The 23,994-nt window shown below is 43.8% G+C and overlaps 1 protein-coding gene across 4 annotated transcripts in view; it reads left to right on the top strand.

Moving 5' to 3' along the window:
* DAAM1 (dishevelled associated activator of morphogenesis 1) overlaps positions 1-23,994 on the top strand; it is a 152,833-nt gene that overhangs the window by 71,000 nt on the left and 57,839 nt on the right. For all 4 annotated transcript variants that reach the window (XM_087820135.1, XM_087820142.1, XM_087820147.1 and 1 more), the window contains exon 3: positions 6,972-7,061. In XM_087820135.1, coding sequence (XP_087676261.1) covers positions 6,972-7,061 — 90 coding nt within the window. The remainder of the gene's footprint in view (positions 1-6,971; positions 7,062-23,994) is intronic.

Below are 23,994 nucleotides of genomic sequence, written 5' to 3'. Positions count from 1 at the left end.
TAATTATTCTCAAAGTAGTTGTGGTGGATTTGGGCTGGTCCCTCCGCCCTTCCTGCACCCCGTCACCCGCTGTCATTCTCTGCTCATCTTCTTGGAGGTCCCTTACTGTGGGAGCACCAAAGTGGCAGATGAAAAGGGTAAGGGTGATGGTGTTTAAGTAATGTTTTCTGTCCTCAACAGTCTCTCAGCCATATATTACTCAGTAAAAAAATACATAGACTCAATGTGGGAAGAGACTCATTGTACTAGATATCTTTTGTCCCAATTAAAACTTAAAAATGTCACCTAAGCTGCCAAACAAGTCCCTGGAGGGCGTGCTGAGCAGGTGTGGGAAGGGCTGGTAAGAGCAGTGCTGGTGTCACTGAGGGAGGGGGATGTGTGTGGAACTTGGCTTCACAGTTGCCCACCAGTGCTTTTCTCGTCTGTCACTTTACAGCTGGTGCTGTGTCCCAGGAGACAGAGTCCCTCCATTCAATTAGGAAAATACTGCTTAGAAATCCTCTCAATGAAGCCTTGTCAACAGAAGTTGTACTGGATTGTAGGTGTAAAAACTGCAAATTGGGGTGGCTGGATGGATGGAAGATGATTTTAACATATATTTAGAACAGTTACTCTAGATTACTTGAAAGCTGTTGGTGATACAGACCAATTAAAAGTTAAAGTTACTCTAATGAGTTTCTAGTTGAAAAAACACAAAGAAGCTAAATGAGAAGCGTACAGGGGTAACAGCAGATTTTGTCTAGCAAAATGGGTATAATTTGCATTGCCCACTATTAAAGGCAGGAAGAGAAAAAGTATAAAACACTCAACAATTGGTAGTAAGAAACCAAAAATTATTTCGATTAGTCAGGCTTTGCCTATGGGATTTCTCCAGTTTTATTTTTGTATATTGAAGGAAGACATGTCTGTCAGACACAGAACATTACTGTGTAGGTGGTGGTGAGTCATGTTGTGGTATTTTGTGTAATGACTGAGAATGTTGGCAGAAATCTTATAGGCTGAAAACCTGTAAGGTTTGGTGTCTGTGTGTAAACATCCCTATTGAAATTTAAAACTCTGTTGTTTTTCATTTATGTCTTTCCTGACTGGTAGGAGCAGCTAATAATTCACTGAATGTATCGCTATTTAGTATGACAAAAATTTTATTTAACTTTCAGATTCCAAACCATTACTAAGAAGATAAAATACTGTTCTCAGGGTCATTGTGGTTAAATTTTAAGAGCTATGTTGGCAATTCAGATTCCTGGGTGTGATGGTCATTTGCTGTGGTGGGGATGGATGTTCATAAATTTAATGAATTGTCACAGCCTAATAGTACATTTTCTCCATACTGGCAAAGTGTCCCCCTTCAATCCACCATCTGCCTTGTGTGGCCTTTTCCCTGTCATTGGAATACTTATCACCATGTCATATGACTTAAGGTTTGGTCACTTGCCCCTCCGAAGGTTTGACTTATTTCTGGTAGTGTTGAGCCGTAGGATGGGAGGAGAGGGTTAATGATGGAGAGGGTTAAATGCAGAGAAGGAGGCACTGCTAATGGTGGTGAGGTAGGGGAGGTGAGCCCTCGGGTTCCTGCCTGCTGAGCATGTGGGAAAACTTGGGCATGTGGTCAGATTAGGATGAGTGAATTGGGCTTGTTTGCTGTGGGCAAATACTTACTATATTTAATTTGAAGGAGAGAAGTTAGTCTTGTCTGAGTAATAGTATGATTAGAAGTTCTGTGAGCTCTGTATATTGAGTCAGATAGATGCTTACCTTGTCAAGAACCATTAAAAAGTAAAACTCAAACCACCACAAACACACACAAAACAACGAGTTAATTGTCAGGTGACTCCAAGGGCCTGTCTTAGCTTCTTCCTCTCCTCATTTTCCTTCTCCATTCCCCCAGTAATTAACCACGGCTCCCACCTCCCTGAGAATATCTTAGTATGTATGTAAAGAATTAGCTTAACTCATTAGAAATAGAAATCCTGAATTACTGTCTTAGAACTTTCTCTTGTTAGCTAGAAATTCACTTGTTGACTCACTGAAATCTATTGATTTGGTAGATTTTCAAAGAATGAATGCTTTTAATATTGCTTGGGAGGTTTTATAAATAGTCCCATATTTCTATTTAGTTCACATCACTGAAAAGAGGCTTTTCAACTCATTCAAGACCCTAATTGTATATTATTTCAAAATTCCTTCCCTTGCTTTATCTAGCAAATCAGTCCATTTCCTTAGATTTATTGGTACTGTGTTAATTGTTTTCTGATTTATGTAGATTTCTCAATAGAGCTGCCTGCTTACTCCAGAGCACAAGGCTGGTGAGATTCCTTTGTACAGAATATTTTAGAAGTAGGGCTTAATAATATGCTTTGTTAGGGATGAAGCCTAGAACTTTAGTTCCCACAGCTGGGCTTCTCTTAAAGAGCCTTTCTCCTTAATAAAAAAAATATATATATAATCAATACCTTTTCTCTTAGATATCATAAATATTTTATAAAGATACAAAAAAATATAATATCTTCTCCAAGAAGGGTTTTGTTTGTTGTTATTTTCAAAAATGTGAACTTTCTGTGGAGATGAATGATGCTTGGTAAAAATATTTCTCCTTTCCTCACTTGCTAAGTGATTTTACTTTAGTCAACTTTTAAAAATGTTTAATAACGTGAAAAAAAATTCTATGGCCAGTGAACGGAGCTAGACCATCCAAGTCTAAGGTGTAGTGGCAGAAACTACATTTGTTCCCTTTATCTTTGTATTAATTGCCAGTCCCCAAAACAATTGGGCATATGATCAGAAGTCCCAAAATGTGGCTGCTGTTGGAGGAGGAGGAGGTGAGGTGGGGCAGGTTGGCAAAGGCCATGCCATAAAGGGTCTAGACCTACCAGCTAAGGAATTTGGACTTGATCCTGAAAAGCAAGGGAACCGTCAGAGCCGTCTGTCGTCTTGTCTTCTTCCTAACTAGATTCCAAATTCCATAAAATCAGGGTCTGTTATTCATCTTTGCATTCTTTATAATGTCTGGCCTTGGTCCTGGAATGGGCAGGACAGCAAGTGAGTGCTGATTGATCTCAAAGGTTGTGATAATCGCTTAGAGTCTTGCATGCTCGATGCAGCCATATTATTAAAGTGGGATGAGTCAGAGCACAGACAGTTTTGGAATGGAGGGATGGGGGTCGTATTACACCCTGGGCATTGTGCCTAGGCACTCCCAGCTATTATCTAATTTAATCTATGTCACTCTCCTTGCACAGAGTCTGTCAATGACCTCTGATTGCTCTTAGGATAAAGACCAAAGTTCATCATGGCCTTCAAGCCTGCTGTTTACTGTCTGCAGTGCTTTCTCTTTTTTTTAACCTATTGAATTCCTAGCCATCTCAGATCTCACTTCCCTTCCCTGGGACAGCCGTCAGTGCCCCACCTTCCCTTCTGCCTGCTTAAGAATATGAGCTCCGTGATACCTTTGTGGCCTCAATACCTAGCATAGTGCCTGACATTTAGTAGTCACTCAAAACACTTTTTTGGTTGCAGGAATGAATCCTTGAGATAACTATCAAACATATATTATTACTCTAATGTTTCAGGGGAAGAAACTGAAGTTCAGAGGTTAAGTCACTTGTTCAAGGTGGAATAGCCCATAGGGTTAGACTTGGAACTCAGGGATGTCTGACAACAAAATCCTCCTCTTTCTGCTAACAGACAGCGTGCTGCGTTTTTACATTTGCCGCGGCGTCGTGATTCTACCTACGTGCGGAATGATCGATAGAATGAACAGGCTTTAGTGGCTAAGAATGTGGGCTCTGTTACCAGGCAGTCTAGACTCAAGTTCCTCCCCATCCTTTGTTACCTTGAGCAAGCAAGCTGTTTAATCTCTCTGAAATCAGCTTCCTGGAAAATGAGGTAATATATTACCCACTTAATAGAATTGTTGTGAGGATAAACTAAATTAATTCACATAAAACACTAATACTAAGCACACAGAATGAGCTCACTAATTGCTAGCTGTTACTATTACCAGGATTCATTAATTCCTTCCCTTTTTTTACTGTAATCTAAAATTATATCCAGAGACCCTGTAGCAATTTTTAATTTATTTTATAGAAATTCATTTCTTGCATGAAACCATCTACCCCCTAAGTCCTTGTTCAACTGTGTTCTCTCAGTTCAAGATTGGTCATTCCTGTGTCATAGCAGAAGCAGAAGTTTTCTACCTGTAACAGCAAAATGTGGTAACATTAATGCTGTGAGGTTTTAGGATCCACATTTCTTTTCACATCTCAGCTCAGAAAGCAAAACCACAGTGTGGTAGTGTAGTAGAGGATGCAACATTGATAACACAGATCACTCTCTTACAAATCACTAACCTTTCCCCAAACTAAGCACCAGATTATCAAGCTGTTTGAATAACTGACCCCCCGCCCCCCCAAAGTAATCCCAATTGTTGGGAAGTGATTTATGTCACCATTATTGTCCCCATTCATCAATAGATGAAAGCAAGTGTGTCACTTACAGGAAATTAAAAAAGAAAGAAAGGAAGAAAAATAATTACTTCACATATATAATAGTTGCATGCCAAATTTTAACATTTTTAGCATGTTCCCTCGTAATGGGACTTTCTGTAAATATCTTTCATTCTTTCCCTGGTTCCCTGGTTGTTTATTGTTGAAATTCTTAACTGGCTTTTTTGTGGTTAGGATATAATCATATGTGGGTGTGTTTTAGTGACTTAACTGTTTATCTTTTTTTTTTTTTTTTTTTTTTTTACTGATTCCAGAGAGAGGGAGGGAGAGAGATAGGGTGCCTCCCGTATGCACCCACACCGGGGATCAAACCCACAACCTGGGCATTGCCCTGACCAGGAATCAAACCTGCCACCTTTTGGTGTATGGGGCAACGCTCCAGCCTACTGGGCCATACCTTGTTCTGAAAGTAGACTTGTGTTTAAATGTTGAGAGAAGTAACAATAGAGTTGCCCCCCCCTCCCCCATCAGGCATTGCTCCCTGCTTGATTGATGTTGTTAATCCTCACAACAGCCCGGCAAAGGAAATGATATGCCCATCCTGGAGATGGGGAAGTACAAGCTTAATAGACTAAGAACTTCCCGGGAAGGCCAGCATGGATCAGGCCCTCAGTGGCTAGGCCCTGGTGGTATGGGTGTTAACAAGGCAGAAGCAAGCCTGGCAAAGTAAGTTGGGCTCATACATGGAAGACCTTCAGGGCAGGCTGAGGAATGTATAGTTCATTTTGTAGGTAACGTGGAACGAGTGAAGTTTTTTGAACTGGGAACTCAAAACAGCCCAGGGGCTCTATTTTGAAGGCAGTGGTTTTAAAGTGTGGCCCCCAGACCAGCAACATTGGCAACACTTGGAAACTTATTAGAAATGGAAATTCTTATACTTCCTCCCCGCTGCTCAGCCCTAAACACTGGGCGGTCAATGGTGCAAGGAGTCCTCGGGTGAGTCGGATGCTGGCTCAAGTCTGAGAATCCACTCCTTAGTGGATCCTGGCCTTGCTGTAGGAAGGAGTGGAAGGGCGAGGAGGAACATGTGGAGACTATTGCCAGAAGCCAAGGGAGAGGCTTTTAGGGCATAGGTTTGGGTGGTTTCATTGGAAATGAAACACAGGGAAAATCATGAGACTTTTCAAGGAAGAAATAATAGGACTTAATGACGAAATGGAGGTGTGAGTATGAGATAGGCAGGCAGGGTCCATGAGTGGCAGGGTTGCCAATATACACCAGAGGCACTTGGAGAGGGGACTTGGTCATACTCCTCAGGGATCTAAACTTAATTGTGCATTAATTTATAGCATTTTTTAATAAGTCTTACACCCGCCAATCTGCCACCCTCAATAGATAACTTTCCCTGTAGGAATAAAAATGGGCCCAATGCTCAATACCGACCATGGACTGAGGGATCAAATGCCAAGGGCTTTCCTCTATGCACTTTATAGTCGTTATCCCATGGTTGTTATTCATTAGTTATGGATCTTTGTAAATTGCCTTCCCGTAGTGTCCAAGCTAAGATGCACAGCACTGTAAAATTAATGTTTCCAGACGCTGGTCTAGGAGGCCAAGAGTCTGGGCTCTGGAGTCAGACAGCTCCCGGCTGAAAACCCAGCCCATCCTTTACCAGGTGTGTGGTCTTGAGCAAGTTACTTACCCCGACTTCTGCCGAAAGTTCCCTCAGCTGTATGAAACAGGGATTATTACCACAGTGAGGATGTGATAATGAGTGGAAATCAGGGTTCTCGTGAGAACTAAAAGAGAAAATGCCTGCACAATGCTTGGCACATAGGTACTGAATAGATATGAGTGGAGTTTATGGTGATGAAGATATCACTCCCTTGCTCAGAGCCTTCATCAGCTTTCCTTGGTCAAGACACTTAACTCTCTACTCTGTCATTTAAGGCTTTCCACAAACTGGTCACTCTCTACCTCTCAAAGTTTTTATGTGATGGTGCTTTGCATAATCCCAATGCTTCAGCCTAAGCTGGTGTGTGTCCCCCCCAAACATACTGAGTCTGTGACTCTGTCCCCGCCTTTGATTCTGTCCCTCCCCTCCTCTCTTATCACATCCAAGTCCCTCAAGGCCCAGCCTGGTACTCAGTGTTTGTGGAGCAATCCCTAGCAAACCGTGATCTGTAATAGGATTAATCCTTTCAAACTCAAGCCTTCAGGGCCTTTGCTGATCAATGCACCCTCTGCAGCAGTGCGCATGGCTCAGGACGATGCTGTCGGTGCTCGGCCCACTTCCCTACACCCTTCAGTAAGTGCAGGGCCTCGTCCCGCGTGCTTGTGCTCGGTGCCAAACCCCAGGTCAGGGATGTGCTTTCTTGATGATGGTAACATGCACTTCACTTAGCTCCTTGGTCTTTTCTGAGTTCATTTAAATACGTGTTGGTGGTTTTTTCCCCTCTCCCCGATGATGCTAATAACTTCCTCTATAGGAATCTGTGAAATACTAATTATTTTTTTTCTTCTCAGGATGAACTTGACCTCACAGACAAACACAGAGAGGCCATGTTTGCACTTCCAGCTGAGAAAAAATGGCAAATATACTGTAGCAAGAAAAAGGTAAGATATCCATTATACATATGGTTACCTGGAAAATTATCATGTGTTATTATTCCCTTTGCTTTCCACGTCACCACCAGAATTCAGACAGCTGTTCATTATGTGCAAACCAGACTGATCATGCTCTGCTGTGGCCTGGTGCTACCTTCGGCAGAGTGCCAACTCCTCAGATGTTGTGTTTATCAGTGTATGACTGGATACCCCCCACCCCCCCGTACTTGTAACTGTATCCATAATCCTGAACATAATCCTGCACAAAATAACATTGGCTTACACGGTGATCAAAATGTCCCTCTCCCCACTCTCTTTGTATAAAAGTTTATATATAGGTGGATTAGGGCTAGTACTGTGGGGTCACAGTCCTCTGTGAGCACCTTCTTCTTTTTTCTTCTTTTTTTAAAATATATATTGATTTCAGAGAGAGGAAAGGAGAGGGGGAGAGAGAGATAGAAACATCAACGATGAGAGTCATTCATCGGCTGCCTCCTGCATGCCCCCAACTGGGGATCGAGCCCTCAACCTGGGCATGTGCCCTGACTGGGAATCGAACCCTGATCGCCTGGATCCTAGGTCAACGCTCAGCCGGTGAGCCATGCCCGGCTGGGCACCACCTTCTAAAAACTTTCCATTTCACCATCTCTAAGGCCTTGTCCTCATGGTGCCTTTCCAGCCATTTCGCATCGCTAAGGATGGAGGAAAGGAAAGAAGGCAAACTTCCCACCTCCACTGTCAGGGAACATGCCCTGGGAGTTACCCACCCAAATTCCCCCTCACATCCCCCTGTTAGCAGATGGCTACACCTCACTGCAAACGACACAGTCTTTGTTGTGGGTAGTCATCCCCACTTAAAAGCTTGGGGTTCTGTTACCTCCACAGAAGGGGAGAATGGATATTGGCAGCAAAAACACCAAAGCTCTTATTTCCTAGCATCCATCGTGTTAGGCATCACCCCGTGGACTATAGCTTCTGCAACAAAGTTCAGTCCATCATCTTTTAAACCCTCTGGCAAATTCTTAGACTATTCCCATCCTATTTTTGGAACCAATCATGCTCTTGGCCATCTTTAGCCACTTCTCCTTCTGTTCCAGTAGAGACCCAAATCAAGCTGGGGTAGGCGGGAAGGGCAGGGACAGCACCCAGGAGAAATGTTACCTCTTCTCTCCAACAGGCAGTGGACACTGATTACTCACTTTTGTCCCAGGGAAATCAGAACAAATTACAGCAATCCAGGATCTTTTCAAGACATGGTATCAGTCAGGGAAGCCTTTCCTTAGGTGACGTGTGCATTTTGGGACCTCCATTTGCCCACATGCTGTCTCCCGGCACCTCTGGCTCTCTGCTGCCTTGTGTGGTCGGTGTGCTCCCTCCCAGGAGCCCTTCTCCTGCGTGAGCCTGCTTCTGCCCCTCCCCAGCCAGACTTGATGCCTCTGGTGGAGGCACCGTGCCTTACTCCTCTCCAAAACTCCAGCTTCTGATACTTTGAAATGAACGTCTGATGAGTGAACCACTAAGTTTTCATTACTGTTATACTGAACTGTCAACATTTTGAAGCACTTTTAATTTTCCACCTGAGCAGTTGCAATTGATAAAACTATGTGTGGGGCTTGGTTCCGGGGGCCTTGCTGAGAGACGTGTCCAGCTGTAACTTCTCAGTATGATCTTTAAGCTGCCACCAGATGAGACCAAGCTGCAGTCCTGAGAGTCCCCGATCCGTCGTGACCAGGAAGATGCTCGTGCGAGACTCTCTCCTTTTCTTGCCTTTCTCTTTGTACACATCTTACCAACACCTTACCAACACCTTACCAACTAGTAGAATGTGTACTAGTTTCTTGTTGAACTGATTGTCATGGCTCAGGAAGCGGATGTAATACACTGGGAAAGAATTTTAAAATGAAACAATGTGCTCAGTTCTGCAAGTGATGGTATTGTGAGGTCTTTGGAAACAAGGGAGCGTTGCACGCAGCTGTCTTAAAGACCCGCTCCCTGGAACCAAGAACGCAGAGTCCTCAAGTGCCTGTGTACACAGAGGACATTGTCTATTTTGGCTCACCCAAGAGTAGATTTTTTTCCTCAAAATTAGGAAGCAGTATGAAGCGGGGATTGAAATATGCACTGGAGGAAAGGAAGGGGCAGGAAAATGGGAGCAGCTCACCGAGGGGAAAGTTTTCTCCTTTCCCAGATTTTATTACACCCTTGACAGCAATTGAAAGTTAATCATGGAAACTACTGCCCCTTAGATTAGAAAAGGCAAACCCTAGAGAATAGTAATGGCCTCGAGCTCGCAGCTGCTGCTCATTTTTCAATTTCCAGGCCTATCAAATCCCCTTGCAAACCTTGTCTCTTGTGCGCATGGTGGGGTTTTAGTAGGAGGAGGGTGGATATGGATGTGGCCACTGGCTCAGAGTCCCCTTCTTGATGGATGGCCCCTTCCTGCGAGTACCCGGCCAGACTGCGCAGATCTTTGAGAATATAGTTCTCCTGCTAGCTTCATCCTGGTAGCTTGGGTTTCTTATGTGACTTAGTAGTGGCGCAGCTGAGGGGAAAAGGTGTTTAACTCTTTGGAGAGTCCCATGGGCTTATAGATCTGCCTCTATTTATTTATTTTTAAAGTATGTTTTTATTGATTTCAGAGAGAGGAAGGGAGAGAGAGAGAGAGAGAGAAACATCAGTGATGAGGGAGAATCATCCATTGGCTGCCTCCTGCACACCCCCTACTGGGCATCGAGCCCTCAACCCAGGCATGCCCTGACCAGGAATCAAACTGTGACTTCCAGGTTCATGGGTCGACACTCAACCAGTGAGCCTCATGGGCTGGGCAATCTGCCTCACTTTAAAATGGATGGTAGTGGTGCTTCACTAAGATTTTCTTGATTAGAGCTTCTCATGCCTTTGGTCTGAAACTGGCCTTTTTGAGCTCTTAATAAATCGGGAAATAACACAGTAGTAAGAGAGCACAAACACCGAAACACACAGAAAGGGCATGACGTTTGCCTTTGCCTGAGAATGTGCTCTCCAAGGGGACAGGTTAACCGTCATCGTAATGGAGCTGCAGTGGCCATCCTTAACACTAAGGATGGATTATTTTCCTTGGATCATCTCTTGTGTAACCTTTTCAAATCAGGCTTGTCACCAGCAAGCCAAACCAAAGGCTGAGAGAAAGCGGCCTACCCGTGGCTCCTTCAGATCTCCCATCTTTCAAGATTAGAACCCAGGGCACTATCGACATTCTCATGCATAATGAAGCCGCCGGGCAAGGGCCCATGAAAGCCAAAAGAAACAGACACAGGAGCTGGTGAAAGGCAGGCTTTCTGCTAAAAGTGCACAGGACTGGGAACTGAAGAGGGGCCAGGTCTTCCTTAGCCAAGTGGCTCTTTTCCATCCAACAGTGACTAGAGTCCCAGCGGTGGCTATCTGCTTATCAGGCTCTGTGTTCATTTCTCAAACTTCTCTATCAAGTCTCTGGTTGAAAGACCTGTTTCCAGAGCCAAAATGAAAGCAGCAAAAGTATTTCTGGGTCTAAAAGAATTGGAAAGAAACTAATTGGAATTCTGCCTAATTGAGTAATCCGGGGGAGAGCAAGAGATGGATGCTGTGGCCTTGTTGAAAGTCCAAACAAATCTGTAGAAATGACTGGACTGGTTGGTCAGCCATGGTTTGTCACACACAGCAATCCACTGTCACATTTTTTAACTTTCATGAAAGGTCCTCAAAAAGGTCCTGTTGAAGGGGCAGAGGGTCGGGGGTTGTTTTCAAATAGGAAATGTTTGTGGTTCTTATCTTTAAAGGTAATTCCCTTTTTACTTCCAATCACAACATACTCTTTTGTTTAAGTGAGGTTTTTCCCAATCTCCAGCCAGAAACTGCATCTGTTAACAATCTTTTGGATTTTAAACTGAAGCTTTTTAAACAATGAACCATCTGACCACGAAAGGCATCTGGCCATGCTGTATTTGCTTATTGTTAACATGATTTTTAAACCCTGGGAAAATGAGGAGTAGGTCTTCAGAGGGGAGAAAACAAAATGGGTGTATTTACTGCATTATGGTGACAGCAATCTTATCAGGCAGGAATCTTTAACTGCAGCTCTTCACAAGAGAGCTGTGTCACTCAACCAGCCCTTGGAAGTATCTACAACATGCTTTTTCTCCTCTTTGGGCTTCCGAGTTTGCAAAGTAAGTGAGTGGGGCTAGACACTATTAGCCGTGGTGACATCAGATATTTGAGGCAAAGATCAGGATTTGATGACTGCACCTGATTTTTCTTCCTTTCATTTCTATCTCTAAAGCTAGGCTTAAGCGCAGGCTTTGTAGGCTTCATGTTACACTTCTGCACCTTCCTAGGTTTGCTTTGGAGAAGGTGAATTTGTACTCTGCTGCTGAGTTTGACTCTTGTTTAATTAAATCATTCCAGAATCTCGCCCAACCTGGCTGCGGTTCAGCTGTTGTGATTTACGCAGAGTTCAGATTTTGAAAACATTTAGGAAAGTGGCTGAAAATTCAGCTGATACTTTTCATGCAGTCCCTTCATTTGGTTTGCTTATCCTAATTGGATCACCTCCCCACGCCTCTCCCCAGAAAGGAATTCTCTCCTTTCACCGCGCGCACACACAAAGATAAAAGCTGCACTGTGTATGGTCATCAGGTTCACTTCTTTCGGTTCCTTGAGAGTTGAGGCCCTCCTGCATTTGCAGTGCAGGGAGGGAGTGGTTTAATAAAAATACAGGTCTAAAGGAACATGTGCTAAAGTGGTGGAATTAAAGAAAAAAGGAATCATCAGTGTTCCACACAAACTGTCAAACAAACGAGCTGCAAAAGAAAGATGGTATGCTAATCCTCCAGTTGTTCCCAGCACCCTGATGGGAAGCTGCTATGGTCCCCTGGGAGAAGCAGCAGGAATGGTTGGGCATTGGACCTGGAAGATTTGAGAAGAAGGACAAGTTAGACAGCCTCCTCTTCTTTACTGTAGTTGTTTGGATTGACATTAGAGTGAGCTTTGGATTTTCAGTGCCCACTTTGCTAGATGTCAAGATTTGGGAGAGGGATCCAGTAAAAGGGAGAAAATGAGATTTCAGTAACACTATTTCTAGACTTCTTGAGAAGTACCTGGTTTAGTCTCCTGCCATTGAGAGTTCACCCCAAACATGGATTCCAGTTGGCATTTGTGCTCCTAATGCTAAGGGGTTAAAGAAAGTGGCAGAAGTAGTAATGATTAGAAGTGGGATTGGGCTGTCTTTCCCCCTCTGTTTCTCTAAAGACTAGATGAGGGAAGCACAATAGTTGGAAGAAAACAAGCATTTCTAGGCTCTGTCTCTGAAGCTCTCTGCCTTATCTACGTATTTCCTGGCTATGAGAGATGGGGATTTGTGTACAATCCCAGACTGAAATGGTAAGAAACAACAAGCTTTGAGTATCGGGCACTTCACTTAACGAAACAATGCTGTTGGTGAAGGGCAGGTTGGTGTGCAAATCACCTGATGTGTATTGAGTGCTTTTTCTGGGGCAGACTCTTGGCTAGATTCTGAGGATGATTAAACCAATAAGTCAATTTTCCTGGAATGGGTGGTTCTGGTAGGAGAAGCAGATAAAATCAAGTAATTGCCAGGTCTTGTCATAAGCTCCATTATAACGTAAGCAGACAGGCTCTGGGGCACAGAGGAAGGAGCCACTAAGCTCTGAGGGTATATGAATGTGACTAGGATGAGTTCCTTCGCCCTCTGACCCATCCAGCGGTTACGCCAGTGAAAGGACTGATGTCATGCTTTCATCCCCTCATCTAGAAACCGGCTCCTTTTCTAGGAGTTGAGCTGTGTAGGCATGCACTGAACACTTTTTGTCTTGATTTGTACTTTGTTTTTTGTTGCTTTTGCCAATGCTTAAAAGGCCAAGTTTAGCCTGTTGGCCTAATCTGATCTTTTACCAAGCACAATTTGTAGGGGTTGTTAGGAAATCTATAAAGAGGCCTAAACTTTGGAAAAATGAAGACACTGGGGTTGGGGGAGACTGAAATAACAGGTTTGTTCAGCCTGGAGAAGAGAAAGGTGGAAACTTCAACACAGGCTGATGTTCACTGCTTATACCCAGTAGAACTACAGCATCTGTTGAAATACTGTCAACTTCCTGTTGGTAAAGAGCAGCTATCCCAATAAAAACCACACTGACAATCTGACTCTTCCCCCAAGGATCCACCAGTCTTCCTCCATGATTCAGGAACTCAAGGGTCAACTCCTAGCATGGTACAGCAGGGACTCAGAACCTGTTCTCATATTGCATCATTGGTTCCAATTTATTGATGCCCATGCTATAATCTTTGGTAAATATTTTGAACACTGGCCTACAAATGAAAAGGTGACTGACCTGAAGATGGTGACCAAAACCATTTGATGATATGTATCCAGAGCCTGAAACATGCCTCGGAAGTTAATCCCACGGAGCGATGAGAGATACAGTGAAGGACTGTGTGTGAGGTGTTCTTTGCAGTGTGGTCTCCGAAAGCCAAGGACTGAAAACAACTCAGAGGAGCATAGTTACAGTACAGCCACAGCCACGACATTATCTGCAGCCGCCGGAAAGCCGTGTCTTCAAAGGAATTTTAGTGACATGGGAAACTGCTCAGCATGTAATAATAAAATTAAGAAAAAGACATGAAACTGTGATCAGTTCAGTCAGAAGCTGGCAAATATAGGTAAAGGTAGGTGGACAGACAGCCGTCGGGTGGGATCACAGGTGACTTCTGGTGATTTACATCTCTTTCTTTACACATCCCCCAGCGCCTTGCCCTCCCTGCTGCCTTGGAATATATGTTCCTGATGGTAAAAATAAACTAGTTCTGCTTTAAAAGCGCATACAAGGCGTTTTGTATCGGTGAGGCTGCGGTGAGAGAAGCAGGCTGAGCAGGGAGACGGAGCAGAGGCCTGCCCTCAGGGTGCCCTGGACGCTGGCTCAGCCTCCCCAGAGCTGATGGCTTTCACCCACCGGGAGCCCCTGCCCAGGGCGCAGCCACTGGGGAGGAAGGCGGTGCGCCCCTGCGGGAGCAAGGGCGGGCCGAGCCCGCGGGTCAGTTCTCGCTGCCCCGCCTCTGGGTGCCCCCCGCCACAGCCTGAGCCCCGGTCCTGGAGGCAGCCCCCGCCCGCGCACAGAGGCCACGGAGGGCCCGGGAGGGGAGCAGGGCCCGCGCGCGCTGCGGGGTGACCAGTGCCCGTGGCGGGGACAGGCCCTCGGCGGCCCGCGGCCCGGGCACCGGCAAGAGAGGGTGTCCTTCTGCCCGGCCAACTGGAGCATCAGAAGCCACCACATGTTTCTATAGAGATTAGGCGGAAAAATAAATATTGTTTAAAATGCAACCAGTGCCTGTCTTGTCTAGACAACCCTGGCACTTGTTTTCATTGGCTAACTCAGGGACACCCCCCGCCCTGCTCTTACCCGGGGTCAGTAAAACAAAAGCAAATCTGCCAATGGCATTTATCTGTTTAGGCAGAGACTGTGAAAACCTGGCGATCGGGCCCTGGTGATACCTCCGTAGCTCTCTGCCGGAGGCATGCTTCTCCTTGCTCTTTCCCCATCAAGTAGCATCATCTCAAAGCTAGCGATTCTTTTTTTTTTCTTTATTTTTTTTATTTATTACAAAAGCAGTGCTATCGAAACGAGTACCAAGTTTTAGATTTGGAGTACAAAATTTAAGGATTCTCTGCTTCCAGCAGCCCTTAAATCAAAATTGTGTTCCAGTAAGGGCAGTTGGTTCATGAGTATTTATTTGCCTCTTCCTGCAATCCCTTTGTTCAGTAACACCAGTTTGGGGTATTGTTTTCTCCCAGTGTTACCAATTCTGTCACTCCAGCCATGCCTGCTACCATCCCTGCCTTGTGGTGTCCATAATGGTCCTGAGCTCACAGTTTGTGTTTCATAAATGTTGACTCTCAGCGCCCAGCTTCAGTAATGAAGCAGCAGTCAGCAAACTCACCCACAGACTGAGCCAAAACATACCCATCTTTCTTCTTTGGTGCTTGGACAAGTGGACAAATCTAAGATATTGTAGACACCCTCTGAGTCTTCTGTCGGGGTGCTTTATTCTGGTTCTGCGTACAGTCCTGTTTTTCAGGCCTGAGATACTGCTAGAGGAAGGATACAACACTAAGAGGTTTCATTAAACAAGTCAATTTTCACAAATTAGTAACTTATTAGGTTGAAGTGAGCCAGATTTACAAGTGCCCTGTTCAGCAACAACAGTTGTTCAGAGACTCAGCATTAAAATTCAGTAGTGTGATCTAGCTGTGAGATTTCCGAAGTTAAGCTAACAAACAAAACTTCAGTGTTGGGATTATAAAAGACTGTTTCAGCACAGTTGCAGATGCCGTTAGTGATGGAAGCCTTAAGCCTAGTTACCGGAGCAGACAGCCTGGGCCCCAATAAATGGGCACTTCCTAAAATTTCTAAAAAAAGCCTAAACACTAACAAACCTCAAGTCATGGGATAAGTTATTATTTCCTGGTTTGGTTATTTTATTTTTATTGTGGAATTTTTAAATGTACAAAAAAGTACGGAATATAATAACCACTCATGTTTAACATGCCAACATTTTATCATACTCACCTTGAATTTTTTAAGGACATAAATCATTATAAATATATTGTAATCCCAGTGGTGCCTTCTATTCTGAAGATGGTATGTGTTTTTCCCTCATCCATATATTTATAATTTTACTCTACATGTTTAGATTCATAAACAATATATGATATTTCTTCATTTAACTTCTATATAATAATGTTCATTACATGAAAATGCCACAGTTTATTTTTCCCCCTTTGATTAATACTTATTTCCAGTTTTTTGTTATTAAAAAAGTATTGCAATGAACATCCTTGTGCATGCAATCAAAAATTTCCCTAGGATAGACACCTAGACAGCTAATTACTGGTTTGTTGAGTATGGACATTTTCACCTTTAACTGTCTCCAAAGTGGTTGTAACAACTTATATCTGCAGTAAATTAGTTGCCAATCCTCTGAGGAGCTGGTGCTGTCTGAGGGGAGAGAATTGGTTTCCCATTGACCTGCTCAATCACTTTGCGAAAGTTTGAATGTTTCAGGTATAAGAAACTTTCATTAAAGCGCTTCCATTTTTCTCTCGTATGTCTTAGCAAATCAGATTGAAGTAAAACTTACCAGAATAGAAGGTGTTCATTTTATAAAGGAAACCCAAGGTTTAGAAAATGGAAAGCGTTCATTCAAATACCTGTCAAGCCATACAGAAGTACAAAATGCCAAAAGGACTTAAAATGGACAATTCACCCAGAATTGTGTTTATTTGGTTTGACTGCAAAGGAAACTGCTCTGTGTGTGGTTCACCTTCCTCTCCTCTCGATCTCTTTACACCCTCAGTTCCACCCCAGGCACATTGTGTTTCCATCTCCAGCTCCTCCCTGATGTGTGCCACCGCCCAGCGCAGGAAGTTCCTCTGAGGCAGTGACCACTTCCCTGCCGGTGACTCAGGTGCAGGTGCGGAATCAGCACGTCTGCATGAACAAGCAGATTAGCTGTGGCTGGACATCGCACACTGGCCACAGCATCTCCTTATAAGAACTGTGGAAGCCTCTTTTTTCCTCGCATCCTCGATTCCTTCGATATTGAAGAAATTGAGAAGTGCACCTTGCCGTCTCTCTCCCCCAGGCCTAAATTCTGAGCTAGTGCATATGTACAAGTCAGCTGATGGATTTGGGGGTTGCTGATTCTTCAGTCTAGAAATACTTTCTCGGCTTTGTTCTTTAGAGCGTTGTAGAAACAGTGAATATGTATCTGCTACATAGGTACCACCTCTCTTAGGGGTTTCCTCATACTTGCATTTCTTCACTGAGCAGCCCTTTTATCCAGGGCCTTGCTTTCTTTGTAATTAGGGAATGCCAGGCTGAAAGAGGGTAGAGGGAATGACCCTGTGTTTGTGTTCATTTATAATCCTCCAAACAACAATAAAAATAAATAAGCAAGCAGTGTACAGTTGAGAGAAAGTAAGACAATTTCTCAGTTGGACAGACCAATTAATGTAGAGACCTGGGGAGTCTGGGGGTTGTGTGTCCTGTGAAGCTCTCTTTTGTCCTCTGGAATGGAGGCTAGAGAAGCACCTCCTACAGCCTTCCCTCTGTGCCTGTCACTCATGCCCCCGTGGGTGCTGCACTATGGGGAGAACACTCCTGCGTAGGCTCCAGTCCCTGGGAGAGCCTTGGGGCTCTGGGTTTGCATGGAAGCCCTGGGAGGGTAGTGGTCTTCAGCTGCCAGAGAGCAGCTGTTCTTGGCTTCCCAGTCTTCATTCTTAACCAGGTTCCTTTTGACAACTCGGGTACAGGACAAATTCCATCACGTGTTGATTGCAGGGTTAGGAATCCAGGACTATCTTGGAGCTCTTTATCTTTGCCATCAAGTACTTGTCAATACTGCTATTGTGGAACCAAGGTTCTGACTGCAGCTACGTGAGGCCTTGGAGCCCCTTGCCTCTGGATTGAAGCACATAGGCGTAACTCCATTTCACTTCCAAAATTCTGCAATCTGCAGGGGTAGGATTACATATTGAACAAGTGGCTGTGAGGTAGCTATATTCTGATGGAAAGGGATGTCACTGTGTCTCATATCCGAGAATCCAGAAGTAGCTCAATTTGGTTATCACCAGCCCAGTGGACCCTGAGGGGCATACAGCGGGGAGACACTCCAGAACAGTGCACATCCTTTATTTTGATTTTCCTTAAGGACTTCGGCTTCCTTCCCTGGTTAACTGAGCACAACCTCAAGCAGAGTTGGCAAAAAGGTTTATCTTGATTACTCACTGAGCAATTGGGGGTTGAAGCCTGGAGCATTGTGAGAAGCTTTCAGAGGCGATGAATAGATTCAATAAGCACAGTGTGGTAACTTATCAGCAGTGTCTGCCACAACACTGATGGGAAAATGTGTCATATGTAGCAAATATTTGCCATCTTTGCCCTTGAGGGTTCCTCTTGCTCCTAGATTACAGCTGGGTGTAAGTATCATATTTCATGCTTCTTTTCTCTCTGTCTCTCCCTGGTTCTCTGCAGACTCTAAGGGCCGTGGCACCTACTTTCATAGAAAGAATGCCCCAAGCCTGCCTGACTTCACACCCCCAGGGGACGGGGTTATGAAAGACGTCAGTGGAGGGGAGTTTCCACTTTGGAATAGAGATCAGAGAAGAACAAAACCACGTTTTCTGAGTTTTTCATATATGTGTATATATGTGTGAAGTAAATATACATATATATTTATTTATTCTTTTCACTAATAGCTCTAACACACCAATACTATTGGGTCCATGTTATGCTTGGTGCATTTCAGAGCCTCACACCCCCCTCACGCCCCCCACAAAGTAGGAAGACGCTTTTAGCTTCCAGTGTAAGTTAGGATGTGCTGCTAATACCTCATTTGGGCTTCTCCAAATTCCTTACTCTTCAGGAACCTGGTGCTTTGTGAAACCAGAAGCTGGTTACAGTAGAAAGTCTACTGAGAATACAAGACTCTAAATTACGGTGCCTTAAATTCTCTTCTTCAATGCGGTGCAGAGCAACACTTGACTTAAGGGGTCTTAAGATGGTCCCTTTCATCTGTCCCCGTACATGCACGTCTCCTCAGTTTCTAAGGTGTACTTCCCCACATCCTCACGTTTAAACATTTCTGAGATGGTGACTTCTTCCAATGGATGCTTTCCTTCTTTATTTTCTTTGACCAAAAATGCAGTCATTAGTTCAGTAATGTGCCACAGAGTCAGTGATGGCTAAAATCAGAAATATGATTATAACTCTCTTTCTCGGGACAGTTAGCCTTGTAGCTTTTTTCAGTCATCCTGAGAATGCCTCCATGAATGGAACATGCCTTTGTGGGCTCACTGTTTCCCCGGATTCTCTTCTTAGTTTAATTACTGTTTTCCAAAGTCCTCCCTTTATAGCCCCATGTTAAGCATTATATTGCAAATCATAAACACACTTTGATTGTTTTCCCAAGAGCAGGTTACAGAACATCAAAACCTGCTTCACGGCATTCTGAAAGGCTGGTCTGGGAGCAGGAAATCTGGTAGCAAGATGTGAGGCAACAAAGGCCGTTGACACCACTGATTGGATTTCCACACTGCATTAGAGTAGCGATGTGTGTCCAGACATGTAAATCTACCGACCAGCTGGTCTAAATCGTACTTAGGACTGTAGCACTCCACGGTGACATGTGGGTCAAAGACTTGACTCTTAACAAGCTACATAGAAGTAATTTGTTTTATGTCACTGTATACTTTTTTGTCATAGGCAACAGGGGAATGTGGGCTTGTATCATTTCTGAAAATAATAATTGGAGAATGTTTCTTTTTCTTTGCCATGAAAATGAGGGGAATTGTCATCTAAAATTGGCTTCAGATGTTGGAGTTGTACTGATTGAGAATTTTAGGCTCCAGTCATAATCCATGCTGTGAAGTGCTCTGCCAAAGAAATGACTTGTTAATAAATAAAGCAAATGTCTCGTAGTTTGGGAAGTGGAAAGTAAGTCTCAGTCTTTAGTTCTAGGTAAGGATTGTGACTGTTTTTTAGCTGTATCAGAACATGAAATGCATTTTCCCCCAGGCTCCTGTAGCATATGACTTTTAAGATTTCAATTCTGTTAAGTCAGCGGAGGCCTTTTCAGGAAAGGAGAGGGTGTTGGAACAGACTGGGTCCTGAGCTGTTTCTGAAGTACAGTTGGTTTCTTTACTCTGGAAGCCTTATTGTCATTCGTCTCTTTGTTTCATGCTGCTGTTCCCCATCAAGAGACTAGATGTCTTTAAAATGGCACGCTTTTCTTGCTTCTCTGGGGTATGTTATTTGGGGAAGAACAAAAATGATAGCTGATTGAGAACTGCAGTGCAAGCCAGATTTGCCATGTGCTGTGTTTCAATTCAGGTCATTCAGTTTGTGACAATAAGAAAATAATGTCACATTTTATGCTATCGAGGAAATGTTTCAAAACATTTTTTCCAGTAGAGCTTAGGAATGTTTACACTTGATTTTTATTTTGAAGATACATTGATAGAGACTGGAGTTTAGTAAAAATGCAGAAGTTAATAATACTTGACTGTTTCTTTTTATCATGATGAGAGGAGGGAGTGAAGTCTATAAATGGATACAGTTCTTTGTAGCTATACTTGCAAAGACTGAGAACCTATTGTCAGAGTAAGTTAGTGATCTTGTAAGAAACTCTCAATGCTCAAGTTTGGAAACATTCTCATATATCTCATGTCTTGTATTCATGGATCGCTAACAGGAAAGCAGGGAGCTTTGTTCTTTTATCTGTGTATTCTAGAACCTAGAACAGTGTCTAGGCCATTATACAACTCAATAAATGTTTATTGGATGAGTAGATGAATTAACTGGAAAGCAAATGACTTTTTAGATTCAGTTCAGCACTGTGAGTTTTAAGTATAATGACAGAGGGCTTGTTCCTATTCTGCCCTCGAGAAACCCTGTGTTCAGCAGTGTAGTGTTAATACTGCTCCCAAAGTAGGCTAGGTGTTACTCTTAAATGTCATCAGCTCCAGACCAAACTCTTAGGCAACAGTGGTCAAGTTTTGCTTATTTTCTGGCTGGAGGTGGGAGGGTGTGGGGTATGAGTCTAAACTCACTGAACTCACAGCTTTTGTTTCATTTTGTTTTGTTTTATGAGCAGTGCACAAAGTCTTAGAAGCACTCCAACAATTTGCCCAATAAATTTCTGGGTAGGATACAGGACCAGGTGCAGCTATGCGCCGTGTAAGGGGGCTAGAGTGGAGTGGTCTCAGTGGTTTCACGTCAGAGACTCTGTGGTGCACAAGTAGAAACAGTCAAGGCCATGCCCGGCCGGGCGTGGCTCAGCAGTTAAGCATCGACCTAGGATCCAGGCGATCAGGGTTCGATTCCCGGTCAGGGCACATGCCCGGGTTGTGGGCTCGATCAATGACTCTCTCATCATTGATGTTTCTATCTCTCTCTCTGCCTCTCCTTTCCTCTCTCTGAAATCAATAAAAATATATTTTAAAAAAAGAAGAAAAAAAAAAGAAACAGACAAGGCCACAGAAACAGGCGGAATTGAGGTGAAGTGGTCAGGATGGGGTAGGTGTTCTTGAGCAAGAGCTTTGGGCAGGCCTGAGCAATTGGGTAATTTAGGTGTGAGGAGCCTGGAGCAGAGTTAGTCATATAGCTTGGCTTCCACATTACACCTTTACAGATGGTGTTCTCCTCAACCAGGAAGCACTAGTCATGCACCTCCTATTCGGCTACACTGTAATTATATTGAAATGGGGGGTGGCGGTGGGTACTGAATGTTCTGCCTATAGCAGTCTGCAGTGTGATCTCTACTTTTCACTATCTTTGAGCTATCTAACAAATCTAAAAATTGCTTTTAAAACCAAGTAGTACAAATAATTCTTGTCCATTGAACTGCAAATTGTCTGATGTAATTTATTGTCCTGTTGACCAGTTTTGTATCTATTTGTAAATAGATGCTTATATATGTTTTTGCCCCTTGGGTTCTCTGTTGAACCCTTTGTAACATCTTGGCGGTTCCCTCATTTATTAATGAGTTCAGTAAAATCTTGGACATCAGTTCATGCCATGATTTTACCTTTTGAAAATATGTCCTCGCCCGGCCGGGCGTGGCTCAGCGGTTGAGCATCGACCTAGGATCCAGGCGATTGGGGTTCGATTCCCGGTCAGGGCACATGCCCGGGGACCTAGGATCCAGGCAATTGGGGTTCGATTCCCAGTCAGGGCACATGCCCGGGTGCAGGCTTGATCAATGACTCTCATCATTGATGTTTCTATCTCTCTCTCTCCTTCTCCTTTCCTCTCTCTGAAATCAATAAAGATGTATTTTTTTTAAAAAGAAAATATGTCCTCTATAGAATTTTTAGCTTAGAGGATTGATAAAGGGGTTAATTTTCTAAATGATCTGAAATCTTTAATAATATTTTAGGCTGGAATACATAATATGATTGTGGGAGATTATGGGAGAACGTGCATTGTATATCGATTCTACTGAGTTTGATATCTACCTAGACCAAAGAAGGGGAAGGAGCAAGGCTCAGGGATTCAGAGGCGTCAGGCTTCACACACGTTCAGGAAAGAAGTTCCCGTGATGGTTGAAGGTGGGGTGGAGGCACAGGAGAGAAGCAGGGGTTCAGAAGTATGATCCAGAGACCTGGAAAACAATGCTCTACAGGGGCTTAAACGTCCCACAAGGTTTCTCTGCAGTTCCTAGTCACTCGTTTTTAATTCTTTAACTTACATTTATGTTTTAGAGATAAAGTGTCCTCAATTTTATAACAAGAAAACTAATTTTACTCTTGCTAAAATAGATAACACCTAATGCAACGGGGAATGTGCGTGTTTACCCCTGCTTCGTATGACATGTATCTTTTGTGTCTAAATCATAAATGCTGTTTGCTGTGGACCATCAGGACAGCAAGAGCTTGTTCTTTCTCTACTTGGGGAGACACTGGCCAGAAATCTTCCAGGTGCCCTCTCGGTAGAAACTGTCTGGAGTTGTGCACCACTAACAAGCGTGTGAGAGGTGCCCTTTCATAGGAATTGAGATATATTTGTTGGAGTTATTTTTGTGAAGGATGAACATGAGGGCATGATGAACTTATGGAAAATTTGAGATTTATTTATGAATTGAGGAAGATAAACTTGTGCTATACAGCCAGTGGAGAATTTTTGTTTTGGTTAAAGAGAAGACTTTCAGAGAACATAATAGCTGTATTCAAATTGTTTAAATATTTGCTGGGTTATAGCCTACAGGAAAAATTAGACGTACTCCGTGCAGTTCCTAAGGGCAAAACTAAGGCAGACGAATTCAGCATGAGGTGACTTCTAATAGTGCTGGCTGAGTGTGGACCCCTTGAAACCTTCTCTCAGAGAGCACACGATCAGTCACCCGCTGATGGTTTATGTAAGGGACCCCTGGGAGGGGAAACTCAAACGGGGGTGTCTCGAGGGTCAAAGACCTAGCTATATAATTATGTGATGGCTTTCCTTAAAAACATACAGATGTGTTGTAGCATTAGGAGAAATGGGGACAGAGGTTTGCTTTTCCTCCATGATTCTAAATACCAAATATGAAAGCCATTGTTTTGTTTGGTTTTTGTTTTCTGAGGAAGAGAGAGAGAGAAACATGGATGTGAGGGAGACACATCACTTGGTTGCCTCCTGCATGCAACCCAACTGGGGCCAGGGATCGAGCCTGCAACCGAGGTACATGTCCTTGCCAGAACTGAACCCAGGACCCTTTAGTCTGAGGGCCGATGCTCTGACCACTAAGCCAGACTGGCTAGGGCATCCATTGTTGTTGCAAAGTCACCCTCCAGTCTTCCCAGAAAATAACTGCCGTGCTGAAGCTTGGGAGGACGCACTGGATTTCCGGGCGGATGAAGAGGCTTCTGTTCTGTGTGGTCCCAACCGGATTTTGGCAACAGATGCCCTTGATATATAATTGTGGCAGTGACCAAAAAATGTAACCAGGACTGGCAGTCCCAGGAAACACATGACTCTCTTGAAATGTGACAACATAAGAGTTATTTTTTGAAACCAACTGCCACCCTTTGGCAAGCTCTGGATATAGGATCTAGCTTCAGCCTACAGTTAGGGGTTAGAGGTGAGCATTGGGAGGACTGTCTCAGGAATCCAGGCTTGTGGGCCTGCTGGTTCTTCTCTTCCCAAGAAAGATGAATAAGACAGAAGCAGCTGGGGGCTAACATCAGGATATAAAGGGCCAAGGGATGCTATGCTGTTTTAACCACTCTCAGGGAGAAGTGAGCTTGGTAAGAAGGTAGACTTGTCAGGCATGGTAGCTCCAGCTGCTTCTCTAGAAAAAGTGCGGGTTACTGGGCAAATTCCAAACACCTCATGGGCTGATCCTAGCTCACAGCTGGGGTTTACTGGAGACAGAGTGG

This window comes from Miniopterus natalensis, chromosome 1 (genome assembly GCF_054644295.1).
Source record: "Miniopterus natalensis isolate mMinNat1 chromosome 1, mMinNat1.hap1, whole genome shotgun sequence".
NCBI lineage: Eukaryota > Metazoa > Chordata > Mammalia > Chiroptera > Miniopteridae > Miniopterus > Miniopterus natalensis.
Note: the sequence above shows the minus strand (reverse complement) of the source record. Positions and strands in the feature narration are given on the sequence as shown.